Here is a 12,712-nt window from a genome sequence, read left to right on the forward strand (position 1 = left end):
TATTGTTTGGGGGGAAAAAAGTTAGTTTGATTTCTCTAGGGGTCTTTTATGTGATTTTTAGCTAAGTGATGGGCTAGGTTTTCAATGACATGCCAAATGGAAATAAGAGGATATTGATCATGAGTGTGATATAGAGTAATTTTCTGCATATACTCAGTTGCACGTTATGTAACACAAAAGTGTATTCAGTTTTTCAATAAATAAGTAAAATAACCTGTATTAAGAGCCTATTTTATCACTACCTGGGAGACTCCACTCATTCTTACGTTTGTAAGATGCTGATGGTTTCCCAGAATTTATATACTTCAGCATTTCCCAACCAAGAAATTTGAGAGATGTGGTCCAGCGTGGTGACTCATGCCTGTAATCCCAGCACTTTGGGAGGCCGAGGAGGGTGGCCTGGATCACCTGAGGTCAGGAGTTTGAGACCAGCCTGGCCAACATGGTGAAACTCCATCTCTACTAAAAATACAAAAAAAAAATTAGCCAGGTGTGGTGGCAGGTGATTGTAGTCTCAGTTACTCAGGAGGCTGAGGCAGGAGAATCACTTGAACCCGGAAGGCTGAGGTTGCAGCCAGCCAAGATCGTGCCATTGCACTCCAGCCTGGGCAACAGAAGTGAAACTACATCTCAAAAATAAATAATAATAATAATAATAATAAAAACATTGCCAGCATTTGCAACTTCGAAAAATTCACCTTTTAAAAAAAGTATTTCAGCTTCTTTTGAAAAAATGGACAATCTCACCATGGTGCAGTGGCAGGAAGTGGAGGGCATATTCCTACCTGGCAAAATTCCTTTGAGTCTGGAGCTCAAAGGAGGCTCACTCCCCAGACCAGGTCATGAGCTTTCAGTTTACCATCCTCTCACTGATGTACATGAACTGTCTGGGCCTGCTTTAAATTTCTAATTGGTTAGATTTGGTTGCTTAGAACAAGCTTTGGGGAGTAGGTGTGGGGCACTCTGGGTAAACAGGCTACTGGGCAGACCACAACTCTTGCAGTCTGCCTGAATGGGCTGCTTCACTCCTTCCATGCACCACCACCATGTGCTGCTGACTTCAAAATGTTTATGCTTTGCACAGAAAGTCTGTCACTCAGAGGTGTCATGTTTTTGCACGGGAAGTTTCATTAACCCTAATAAGAGTTATAAATAAAGGTCGTTTATTCCTCTACATTTAGAATACTACACCTCTTGGGTGGTTGAGTTTGTCTTTGATATGGTTTACTTGAAGGAGGGTGGACATGTACAGGAGGGTTCTAAGGAGCATAGATTCGTTCCACCATTATGAATAATGCTGTAAGTATTTTTGTCAAAGACACTTCTTATTAAGAGTTTAGACTCCTAAGCAACTGAACCATTGTGGATGGACCCCCTGCTGGCCTGGTCCACGCAGGTGCAACCATATAGAATCGGCCCAACACTCAGGGTTCCCGAGCTCTTTTTCCCCCGCTGCAGGACCAAGACCCGAACCCTGCGGCTGTGGCCGAGAAAGCTGCATTGAGCCTGCGCGCAAAGCCTCTGAGTAAAAAGTGAAAGTAACCCCCTAACTAGGCCTCTGGAGGACGGAAGCTGCTGCACAAGTCTGCGCAGGCGCGCCCCGCTGACGAACACTCATCAGTGCGCAGGCGCCCATCTTAGTTGGTCTTCTTGTCCTGTAAACAGAGGGCCTGCCCCCGACAGCTTCTGCTTCCGGGTCACGCCTTGACAGCGGCTTTCAACGCCCACCTCAGCCCAGGAATTCGGTGAGTGCGGTCCTTGGAGCGGGTCTACAGCCAGGTTTCCTAACCCAGGGTGCCACGCCCAATAACGCTTCCTCTACTCCCCGGTCGAAGGGCTCTAGTTCTCGAGGCTGAGACTTATTTCCGGGCCTTAGGGGGCAGATCGAAGAGGGAGTTGGTCCGCGTCTGAGGCCCCCCAGCGCAAATTGCGTGATTCTCTTTCAGTACCAGACCTGCCGGGATTGCTGCGATCTGTTTAGAGCCCGTGCGGAAAGTGACACCGCACGTCCTTGCATTTCGTGCCCTTGCTCCCCGCCCCCTAGCCTCAGCGAGACAGCTGCCGCGAGCCCTCCCGCAGCAGGTGCGGTGGGATTAGGGGCGCTGCAGGCTCGGCCAGGGTTCTCCCGGGGCGGGAGGGGGCGGGGCCGAGGCCTCCCTCGCATCAGAGCTGTTGTGTCTTCTCTTTCTCACTTTGCTTTTTTTTTTTTTTTTTTTCCCAGCTTCGCAATAAATGCCCTTTGGTGTTTTCTCTGGATCCCGTAGCAAAAGAAAACGAGGGAGACAGGGCTTTCAGCTCTGGCAGAGGAAAGGGCCTTCCAAGGGGATCACACCGTACATGGGCTGCTGTCTAGTGAGATCGAATTTAGCTTTCCTTGACCATTCCTGACAGTGAATGCTGTCAATCTGCCGTGAAGTTTCATTCCTTTACTGGGAGCTTCCAGGCAGCAGCAGACCACTGACCATACTCTCAGGAATTCTTAGCCCGGAGCCCAACAGCGCCCGGGAAATGAGTGCAGGGTTTAGTTTCATCAGATTATCATGGCCCAGAAATGGTTAACAAAGCCACTTTATTTATTTATTTTAATTTTTGAATTTTTTTGTAGAGACGGTTGGGTTTGGGGGTCGTCTCGCCATGTTGCTCAGGCTGGTCTTGAACTTCCAGGTTCAAGAGCTCCTCCTGCCTTGGCCTCCCAAAGTGCTGGGATTACAGGCAACAGAACCACTTTGGTCCAAGCCTCCTGCTTTAGATGCTCTGTCTTCTGCTGTCATTCTTGGAATTACCAACTCAAATGCACTTCTTTTTTTTTCCTTGAAACAAAATAATTATAAGATACAGATACTTGTCTCAGAGCAGTTTCCTGGCTACTGGAGAGATTAAAACATATACCAAATCTGACTATCTAGAAAATGTCATAGAGACATATAAACAATTGTGTCAGCTTATCCGTGCATGGTAACAGGGGAGAAAAATACCTAATTTGAATTATCGATACATATGAATATTTTTACTTGCATTCTTTTAATAGAATTTACATCTAATATAAATGGCTACTGATTCACAAAATAGAAACTGTCAGAATTTATAGTATATAATATATAAAGGGATACGCAATCACAAAAAGCAAAAATTGGCCAGGCATGGTGGCTGATGTCTGTAATCCCAGCACTCTGGGAGGCCAAAGCAGGTGGATCACCTGAGGTCAGGAGTTTGAGACCAATTTGGCCAACATGGTGAAACCCTGTCTGTACTAAACATACAAAAATTAGTCGGGCGTGGTGGTGCACACCTGTAAATCCCAGCTACTCAGGAGGCTGAGGTTGCAGTGAGCCGAGATAGCGCCACTGCACTCCAGCCTAGATGACAGAGTGAGACTCTGCCTCAAAAAAAAAAAAAAAAGAAAAAGCAGAAGATTATATATATATATACACACACACACACATTTTTTATTTTTTTTTTTTGAGACGGAGTTTCACTCTGTCACCTCAGCTGGAGTGCAGTGGCGCAATCTCAGCTCACTGCAACCGCTACCTCCGAGGTTCAAGGAATTCTCCTGCCTCAGCCTCCCAAGTGGCTGGGACTACCAAGGGTGGTGCACACCACCATGCCTGGCTTTTTTGTATTTTCAGTAGAGACAGGGTTTCACCATGTTGGCCAGGCTAGTCTCAAACTGCTGACCTCAAGTGATCCGCCCATCTCGGCCTCCCAAAGTGCTGGGATTACAGGTGTGAGCCACCGTGCCCCACCAAAACATTATATATTATTAAATGACCAAAACAATTTCATATGGGTAATGGGCTTATTTATTTCAAGTCTTGAATTTCTTAGGATCTAAAGTAATAAACTTTACATTGGTTCAACAGATGTTAAGAACCTACCATGTACTCAGGGACTATTGAAAAAATCAGTATCATTATTCCCAAAGAGCTTATAGTAAGAACACAGATTTCTAAGCAGTTGCACCTAGAGAGCTGATACTGTGTATTATATTTTCTTTATTGTTTTTGATACGTATTGCTTCATAGAAGTGCTCTACCTTATTGGCTGTAATTTTAAATGGTCCCTAACTCTTCTCTCTTATACAGCCAAACCTTTTAAGTTGAATTGAAGTATATTGCATTATTTTCTTCTTCCATCCTAGAACTCTGTCCTATTGTGGTTTCAACATATATTTCACCAAAGTCTATTTCTCAGTTGTCATGAATAGCCAATTATTAAAAATTTTAACTCATTTTATTTTTTTGAGATGGAGTCTCACCCTGTTGCCAAGACGGAGTACAGTGGTGCAGTCTCAGCTCACTGCAACCTCTGCCTCCTGGGTTCAAGCTATTTTCCTGCCTCAGCCTCCCGAGTAGCTGGAATTACAGGCGTGCGCCACCATGCCCAGCTAATTTTTTTTGTATTTTTAGTACAGACGGGCTTTCACCATGTTGGTAAGGCTGGTCTCGAACTCCTGACCTCAGGTGATCCACGCACCTCAGCCTTCCAAAGTGCTGGGATTACAGGTGTGAGCCACCACGCCCCGCCTTTAACTCATTTTAAAATCTGTAAATTTTCCTAAAACTGAAAGTACATTTCATTATTGTGAACTTTAATTTTTTCCTAGTTTTATATAAATGACTCCAGGGTAGTTATACTTTTGCTTTCCTTCCTTATTTTAGAATATTACCTCAAATAGTTCTTTTTTTTTTTTTTTTTGAGATAGAGTCTCGCTCTGTTGCCCAGGCTGGAATGCAGTGAGGCGATCTTGGCTCACTGCAAGCTCTGCCTCCCGGGTTCATGCCATTCTCCTGCCCCAGCCTCCCGAGTAGTTGGGACTACAGGCGCCCACCACTATGCCCAGCTAATTTTTTTGTATTTTTAGTAGAGACGGGGTTTCACCACGTTAGCCAAGATGGTCTCGATCTTCTGACCTCGTGATCCACCCATCTCGGCCTCCCAAAGTGCTGGGATTACAGGCGTGAGCCACCACACCCGGCCAAATATTTCCTTTTTTTCCTCTTCTGAAGACATTTGAAAATATTTCAGATGACTTTTCATTAGTAAGATAGATACATTTGCTCCATAGCCTTCTTCCTCTCTTTTCACACATAACAATCACTTCTATACTGTTTAGTCAGTCAACCAACCAATATTTGTTAAATACTTACCTTTTGTGAGATTCTGTGGCTGGCCTTACATGGGTGAAAAAGTAGAAGACAAAGTCCTGGCCTTCCAGTTGATTACAGTTTCGATGGAGAAACAATATGTACATAACTATATTGCAAGGCCCAGTGTTATAAGTAACTTAGTGGTGGTGCCGATCATAAAAACCACAAAAATTCAAAGAAGGAAAGTAATGTTTTGTGGCCTCTTCAAGCCTTTTAAAAATCCTATTCCTTGCCTAGTCTTGTTTGCAAACCACACAGAGCTCCATGGGGGTCTTAGTACCTCTTGGGGAACTCTTGTGCTAGACTAGGTTAGAGTAGAACATTTGTGTCCAGGTTTAATCCAACTCCCTAGGCAACTATTATAATCCAATTCCTTATGATTATGAAAATAGTATTAATCACTCCTTGAAATCTGCTTTTAGTATTGGGAAGGCCTCAGAGAACACCTAACCCTAAAGACAGGTGTGCTCAGTGATATTGTATATGCCGAAAACTTCTTTGTTTCAGGCAGTTTGGAGCATGTGAACGCTGTGAGCCTTGATGAGTTCCAGTATGTGGTATATTATGCAGAGCATTCAGAGCAAATACTCTCTCTCGGAGCGCTTAATCCGAACAATTGCTGCCATCCGTTCCTTCCCACATGATAATGTAGAGGACCTCATCAGAGGGGTGAGTGTGCTGGTATTGACAGGAGAGTCCTTGCGATGTGAAGTAGGAAAGCTCTGTAAATCCTCATGGATCACAGATTTGCAGCTTTGACTCAACCCAAGATCACAGGGAGTTTTTACATTTTGCTAACTGCATTAACTTGATCATTAAAATGTATTTCCCCTATGTTTGCTTCGCTTCCCTTCTCCCTTTCACTTTGTGTATCTGATATTTTTCTTCATGGACTATGTTCTCAATAACCCTAGTCGCATGTTCTTTGTAAAATATCTGAGTATGATGCATACGTAATCCATTGAGCTCAAAGTCTTCTATACGTGTTTTATTAAGGGAGGAGGTGAGCAAAGCAGAGGTGGTTTTTATTTTTATTTTTTGAGACAGGGCTTCACTTTTGTCACCCAGGCTGGAGTGCAGTGGCGCAAACAAGGCTTACTGCAGCCTTGACCTCCCGGACTCAAGTGATCCTCCCACCTCAGCCCCTCAAGTAGCTGGGACTACAGGCACATGCCACCCATGTCCAGCTAATTTTATTTTATTTTTTGTAGAGACAGGGTTTCACCATGTTGCCCAGGCTGGTCTTGAATTCCCACGCTAAAGCAACCCACCTGCCTTGGGTTCCCAAAGTGCTGGGATTAGAGGTGTGAGCCACTGTGCCTGGCCACAGAGGTGGTTTTTAAATCCTTGTGAGACTTTCTTCATACCTGGGTTATAATAATTACATGGAGAGATTTTTACTTACATTCTATGTTAAAAGCAGCTACCACTTCTAGCTCTGTAGAGGATATCAGCCTCTAAAATGCATGGTAATTATAGTTTAAGAAAACACCTTAACCATCTGATGTTTAATCATGGCCCTTCAATAATTGTTATATAACTAGTATCCTAGAAGGTCTTTACTATCCTCTTCTATTTATTTTTCTTGTTGAAGAGAAGTTAGAGTAATTTTTTGATCACCAGAAAATGCATCCAGATGGTTACTTGTGTATATGCTAAGACTTCAGGCTCGTCATTGAAAGCCTGCATCTCTGTAGCTGCTTCAGAGTTATTGGGCACAACTGGAGAAGGAAAAGTCATGCAGTGTTAGCTTATTCTGAGCAAAAGTGGTGTCAGAAGACTCCGCGGTAGAAACCTTGTCACATTCTAATTCTAGCTCTGCTGCTGAGTCATTCAGTGACTTTGGTCTGACTGGTATCTCTATCTCCCTTGATTTTTTTTTTTTTTTTTTTTTTGAGACGGAGTTTCGCTCGTCGCCGAGGCTGGAGTGCAATGGTGCGATCTCGGCTCACTGCAACCTCCGCCTCCCAGGTTCAAGCGATTCTCCTGCCTCAGCCTCCTGAGTAGCTGGGATAACAGGCACCTGCCACCACACCCGGCTAGTTTTTGCATTTTCAGTAGAGACTGGGTTTCACCATGTCGGCCAGGATGGTCTCAAACTCCTGACCTCAGGTGATCTGCCCGCCTCAGCCTCCCAAAGTGCTGAGATTACAGGTGTGAGCCACTGCGCCTGGCCTCTCCTTTGATTTTGAATAGAAGCACCAGCAAAGGCTAGGTGGTAAAGAATGCTGATACCAAGAGGCTACTTTGAAGATGTTTATAAAAAAGGAAAAATAGTGTTAAGATGATGCCACTATTAGTGATGGTCATTTGCTGAATGGCCAGAAGAGCATGCATGCCAGTTCTGGCCTCAGTCTGACAGATGCACTTTCCTACTTTTTCAGAGCATGGTGGCCATAGAAAGTGGATTGCTGGCCCAGCTTTCCTGCCTGATGATAAGGTTTCCAGTGCTTTGATACATAAGATTATGTCTTCAGTGATGTCCAGGTGACCATCTGGCAGCCTCCCTTGTGGAGAAATTTAGTAACTTGATCTAAGGAATTAACAGTTACTTTCCTTCATCTTCAGTGTACTCCTTTGGCCTGGACATGGGCATAATATTAATTAATAGAAAAGGAAACAAGGAACTAGCAGTGTATCTATAAAATAGTGAGAGTTAGAACCCTCTGTCCCCTGGACTCAGTTCTGAATTCTGTCCTGCTGGGCAAGCCAGAGCTGAGCACACTGACTGAAGTTGTCTTCTGCCCACAGGGAGCAGATGTGAACTGCACTCATGGCACACTGAAGCCCTTGCACTGTGCCTGTATGGTGTCAGATGCTGACTGTGTGGAGTTACTTCTGGAAAAAGGAGCCGAGGTAATGTTTTTTAACACATTCACATTAATGATTCACTAAAACTTGAGCTTCATGCTTTCTTAGAATTTCTCCCCATCACTCCTCCATCTCTTTCCTCCTCCAGTCTGAACTTCTAACTCAAGGTAATGTTGGCATAGCCAATATTAAGGAAAATAATGGTAAATATATAAAATGATCTAAGGATTTCATTCTTTTGCCTTTCTGTCCCCACCCTGCTTGCCCCCATTTTATGGTGCTGATACTCTGCTTGCCTTTCTTCTCCTTAACTTAAGCTGTCACTGACCATCACTTCAGGAAGGTTACCTTGTAGGGGCTGTTTATATTTCCATTTAATCTTCTCATTGCTTATTGTCTATCCAGGAGATATAAATGCAGAGATCCCTCAACTCTGATTAAATCTAAGGTACCCTTAAAAGTACTTAAAGTACTTAAGAAGTGGTATTTAAGATAGGTTTTGGCCAAATAAAAGGTTGAATTTACTTAAATGTTTCAGGGTTTTTTTTTTTTTTTTTTCATTAATGAGGGAATATGCTATTTGGAAATTTGAAGAAAAAAACTACAGGTGATGCTGACTGTCAGCAAGCCAGCTGCTTTTCCAGCACTGAGAGATTTGTGCTCTTCCTATCACATGCTTTCATTTGGGTTCTCTTGTGAACCCACAGCATATTTTTGCAAAGGTCTGACTTATATTCTAACATTTTGAACTTCTCTGTATGGTTAAAGAACTTGGCAAAAGCTATGTTTTTCAGTTTGGTTGCTACATTAGCCACAGGGTACAGAAAGGGTCAGGATAAGTAAAATAATTCAAAACTCTGTGTAGTCAAGCAGCTTTCCAGTAATATCTTTCAGAGCAGTTACAGGGACTTAGACTTCCTCTATTCCTGCCTTACCCGTTACTCTGTGGTAGAGATTCTAATGAATAGATAAATGAACACTGCAGCAAAAACCGAAATAATGCAGACCAGCTAGTCAGTGCACATAATAGTGTTGACTGTTTGAGGACAGTTCTTTTCCTTTTTGCTCCTAAGTTCCTGTCATATCTTCATCTTTATCACCAAGACTCCCTGGGAGTTGCTTGTTGACCCTCTTGTTCAGAGCACTGCATAGCAAAGGTAGTGGGTAACCATGCAAGCTTCTTTGCTGCTGTCCTGTCTTCCTCTCAGTAGTCTGTCTACTGTAATAGTTCCTCCCTTTTTACAGGTGAATGCCCTGGATGGGTATAACCGAACAGCCCTCCACTATGCAGCAGAGAAAGATGAGGCTTGTGTGGAGGTCCTATTGGAGTATGGTGCAAACCCCAATGCTTTGGATGGCAACAGAGACACCCCACTTCACTGGGCAGCCTTTAAGAACAATGCTGAGTGTGTGCGGGCTCTCCTAGAGAGTGGGGCCTCTGTCAATGCCCTGGATTACAACAATGATACACCACTCAGCTGGGCTGCCATGAAGGGAAATCTTGAGAGTGTCAGCATCCTTCTAGATTATGGCGCAGAGGTCAGAGTCATCAACCTAATAGGCCAGACACCCATCTCCCGCCTGGTGGCTCTGCTAGTCAGGGGACTTGGAACAGAGAAAGAGGACTCTTGCTTTGAGCTCCTCCACAGAGCTGTTGGACACTTTGAATTGAGGAAAAATGGCACCATGCCACGAGAGGTGGCCAGAGACCCGCAGCTATGTGAAAAACTGACTGTTCTGTGCTCAGCCCCAGGAACTCTAAAGACACTCGCTCGCTATGCCGTGCGCCGTAGCCTGGGACTCCAGTATCTCCCCGATGCAGTGAAGGGCCTTCCACTGCCAGCTTCTTTGAAGGAATACCTGTTACTTTTAGAATAGCCCGGAGAAGATGTTTGCACCATCATGCAGGCAACTCTGGGTGAGGTTGTCCCTGCAGTACTCCTTGTCACAGAAAACAGAAAAACAGTTGTTCCTGTTGTGTGGTTTATAGATTTCGAAGCAACATGTCACAACGGTAACCTCCATAGCACCTCCCCTTCCAAACCAAACAACCCAAGAAAAATCCCTCACTTTTGTTTTCTGTTTATTGCTTACTTGGCTTTTTATATTGCATTTTGCAAAAGAAGAGGTCTCCCTCAATCCTCCCCTTTAGGGAAGGAGTCAACAGTGCAACTAAATTTCTCTAGGAAGATGGAAAGTACTTAAATAATGTGTGTGTGGTTTTCCTTTGGGGGCGTGGTTAATGGTCCAGAAGAATCCCTTCTAGAAAGCATTTCAGGCCAGGCATGGTGGCTCACGCCTGTAATCCTGGCACTTTGGGAGGCCGAGGCAGGCGGATCACCTGAGGTCAGGAGTTTGAGACCAGCCTGACCAATATGATGAAACCCCGTCTCTACTAAAAATACAAAAATTAGCTGGGCATGGTGGCATGCGCCTGTAATCCCAGCTACTCGGGAGGCTGAGACAGAAGAATTGCTTGAACCTGTGAGGCAGAGGTTGCAGTGAGCCGAGATCGCGCCACTGCACTCCAGCCTGGGCAATAAGAGGGAAACTGTCAAAAAAAAACAAAAAAAAGAACATTTTAATTGATCTGTGAAAAAATTTAAGAAAATCACAATTTCAGCTAACAGCAATTGTGTCCCAAAGATGAAGATACTATAACCTCAAATGGTGCAGATCCATAATTGGGCTGGATGACATCCCTACTGTGCCATGTCCTGGGGCATTTGGAAGGGACTGGATCTCTTTCCCCTCATCAAAGGAAACAGCAGTCTTTGCCTCTTTCTCTTGGTTGTGACCACGGGCTATAGTAGCTCTGAAATAACAAGAGCTCTGTAATAACAGTAATAAATAGCTCTGAAATAACAGCCCTAAGAACTCCTAAAGTCCTGAGAACTTTTCTTGTAATGCAGCTTTTTCTCTTCCTGAGAGCCAGTGTGTTCTAATGGGCTTCACAGGCAGTTCCTACACCTACGGTGTGTGTTCCAGCAGGGAGGAGTTATGGGCTGGGCTACCATTTCCCGTGGGTCTTCATTCCCAATGGAAAGTTCACTCTGCTTAGTTTGGAATTATTTTTCTTTCAGTTGTTCTGGAACCTTTGCTTTTTATTGATTTATACAATACAATTGGTGGGAGGGTGGACTTGGGATGGGAGTGGGAAAAGCATATAAGAGCTTCTTTTGTGATGGTCCATCTACCCAAAAGAGATCTGCTTTAGTGAACAATACTCTTTCCTTTCATGTTTCTAAACTAGATCAAGTTGTTACTGATTTTAGATGACTTGTATGCAAATTTGAAAAACTTTTTTTTTTAAAGCTGTTTGGGAACTACAAACAATGAATGGAATCTACTGACACAGCTAATTGGAAAACAGATGTCTTCTTTTGTCCTATTGATGCTGGTGTTTAAAAAACACCATTAAAAAAAAAAAGAATAAATAGTTCTAAAAGCAAGTTTGGCAATTTCTACTTTTCCTACTTTTCTCCAACCCCCCTTAGAAAAAGTTCTTCATTTACTGCCTGGCTATTCAATGTAACTGTCCATCCCAACCTTTCTCCCATTAGCAGCAGTGATTCTGGGCATTGCTGGAGTGCACAGAAGGGCCTGGGCAGAGTATCTGAAGAGCTTCCCCTTCCTTTATACCTTCTCCCACCCCAAATTTTGAATTACTGCTTTTATGTTCTCAACTCCAGCTGCACATAAAATCACTAAGGAAGCTTTTTAAAAACACTGGTGCCAAGATTTCACCTCATACCAATTCTTTGGAATTTTCTGGGGTAGGGCTGGGGGCTTGAGTGTTTCAAATGTAGCCAGGAATGAGATCCCACTGTGTAAGTAAGTCAGTGGTTCCCAATTCTAGTTATTAATTAGAACCACCTAGGAAAATTTTTAAAAATACTAAGGCCCAGGCTCCACCCCCAGAGATTGATTTAATTGGTCCAAAGCAGACCTAGTAGGGCTGGCCGCAGTGGCTCACGCCTGTAATCCTCACACTTTAGGAGGCCAAGGTGGGAGGATCATTTGAGACCAGGAGTTGAAGTCCCCATCTCTACAAAAAAATAAATAAAGTAGACCTGGGCATGAGTATGTTCAAAGGTCCCAGGTGATTCTAATATTCTGGTAGATTTATAAACTGCTTTAGATGCTACTTCATTTCTCATCATAAATAATATTCTAGAAAGTTTTGTCCATATGAGAAAAAATGTTACCTGTTTCTCAGTTGCTTCATAATCACTCATGTGGTTGGTGGCTAATAAATTCTGCTTCACCTCCACTTAAGAGTTCAAACACAATTTCACTTATCTTTTTAGCTCTGGGGAAATAGCATGCACCTTCATAGGTTATTTTTTGTTTTTAAGTGGTCTTCACTATGCCTTTTTTTCCCAGATCGTATCATCATCCTAAATTTTTTACTCTTTACAGAGTGACATTTTCCCTCTGATTAGCTTTCTCCGAGCCATCCTTCCCTCTTCATTTTCTTGAGGAAACAGCTCTAAGATTAAAGATAGGAAAGAGAAAGAGAACCTATAAATCAATGGCAATTAGCATTTAAAATGTTCTGAATGAATGCCTGAACCTTCCCTTTCACTTCGTTTTCATAGGCCTTATGGCTCTGGGGATTTGATATGGCATGGTAAGGAAGCAGAGGAATGAGGATGAGGTTTGAAGTCAGAACTGAGTTTGAGTTCTAGTTGAATAATATTGAAGGAGACATTATGTAATCAATCACCTTGAGCTCCAGTGTCCTCCTT

The 12,712-nt window shown here is 43.5% G+C and overlaps 1 protein-coding gene across 4 annotated transcripts; it reads left to right on the forward strand.

Annotated features, from left to right (window-relative positions):
* Positions 1–1,179: 1,179 nt before the first annotated feature.
* ASB8 (ankyrin repeat and SOCS box containing 8) lies at positions 1,180–11,413 on the forward strand. 4 transcript variants are annotated; one of them, XM_063611284.1, is made up of 5 exons: positions 1,642–1,745; positions 1,947–2,082; positions 5,658–5,819; positions 7,902–8,006; positions 9,207–11,413. In XM_063611284.1, the coding sequence occupies exons 3-5, from the start codon at positions 5,691–5,693 to the stop codon at positions 9,837–9,839; spliced, it is 867 nt and encodes a 288-aa protein (XP_063467354.1). In that variant the 5' UTR covers positions 1,642–1,745; positions 1,947–2,082; positions 5,658–5,690; the 3' UTR covers positions 9,840–11,413. The 4 variants fall into 4 exon arrangements, with proteins under 4 accessions (XP_055151066.1, XP_055151067.1, XP_063467354.1 ...); XM_063611285.1 differs by having other exon boundaries at positions 5,662–5,819; XM_055295091.2 differs by lacking the exon at positions 1,947–2,082 and having other exon boundaries at positions 1,180–1,745.
* Positions 11,414–12,712: the final 1,299 nt, after the last annotated feature.

The sequence above is a fragment of the Symphalangus syndactylus genome, chromosome 10, assembly GCF_028878055.3.
Source record: "Symphalangus syndactylus isolate Jambi chromosome 10, NHGRI_mSymSyn1-v2.1_pri, whole genome shotgun sequence".
Classification (NCBI taxonomy): Eukaryota; Metazoa; Chordata; class Mammalia; order Primates; family Hylobatidae; genus Symphalangus; species Symphalangus syndactylus.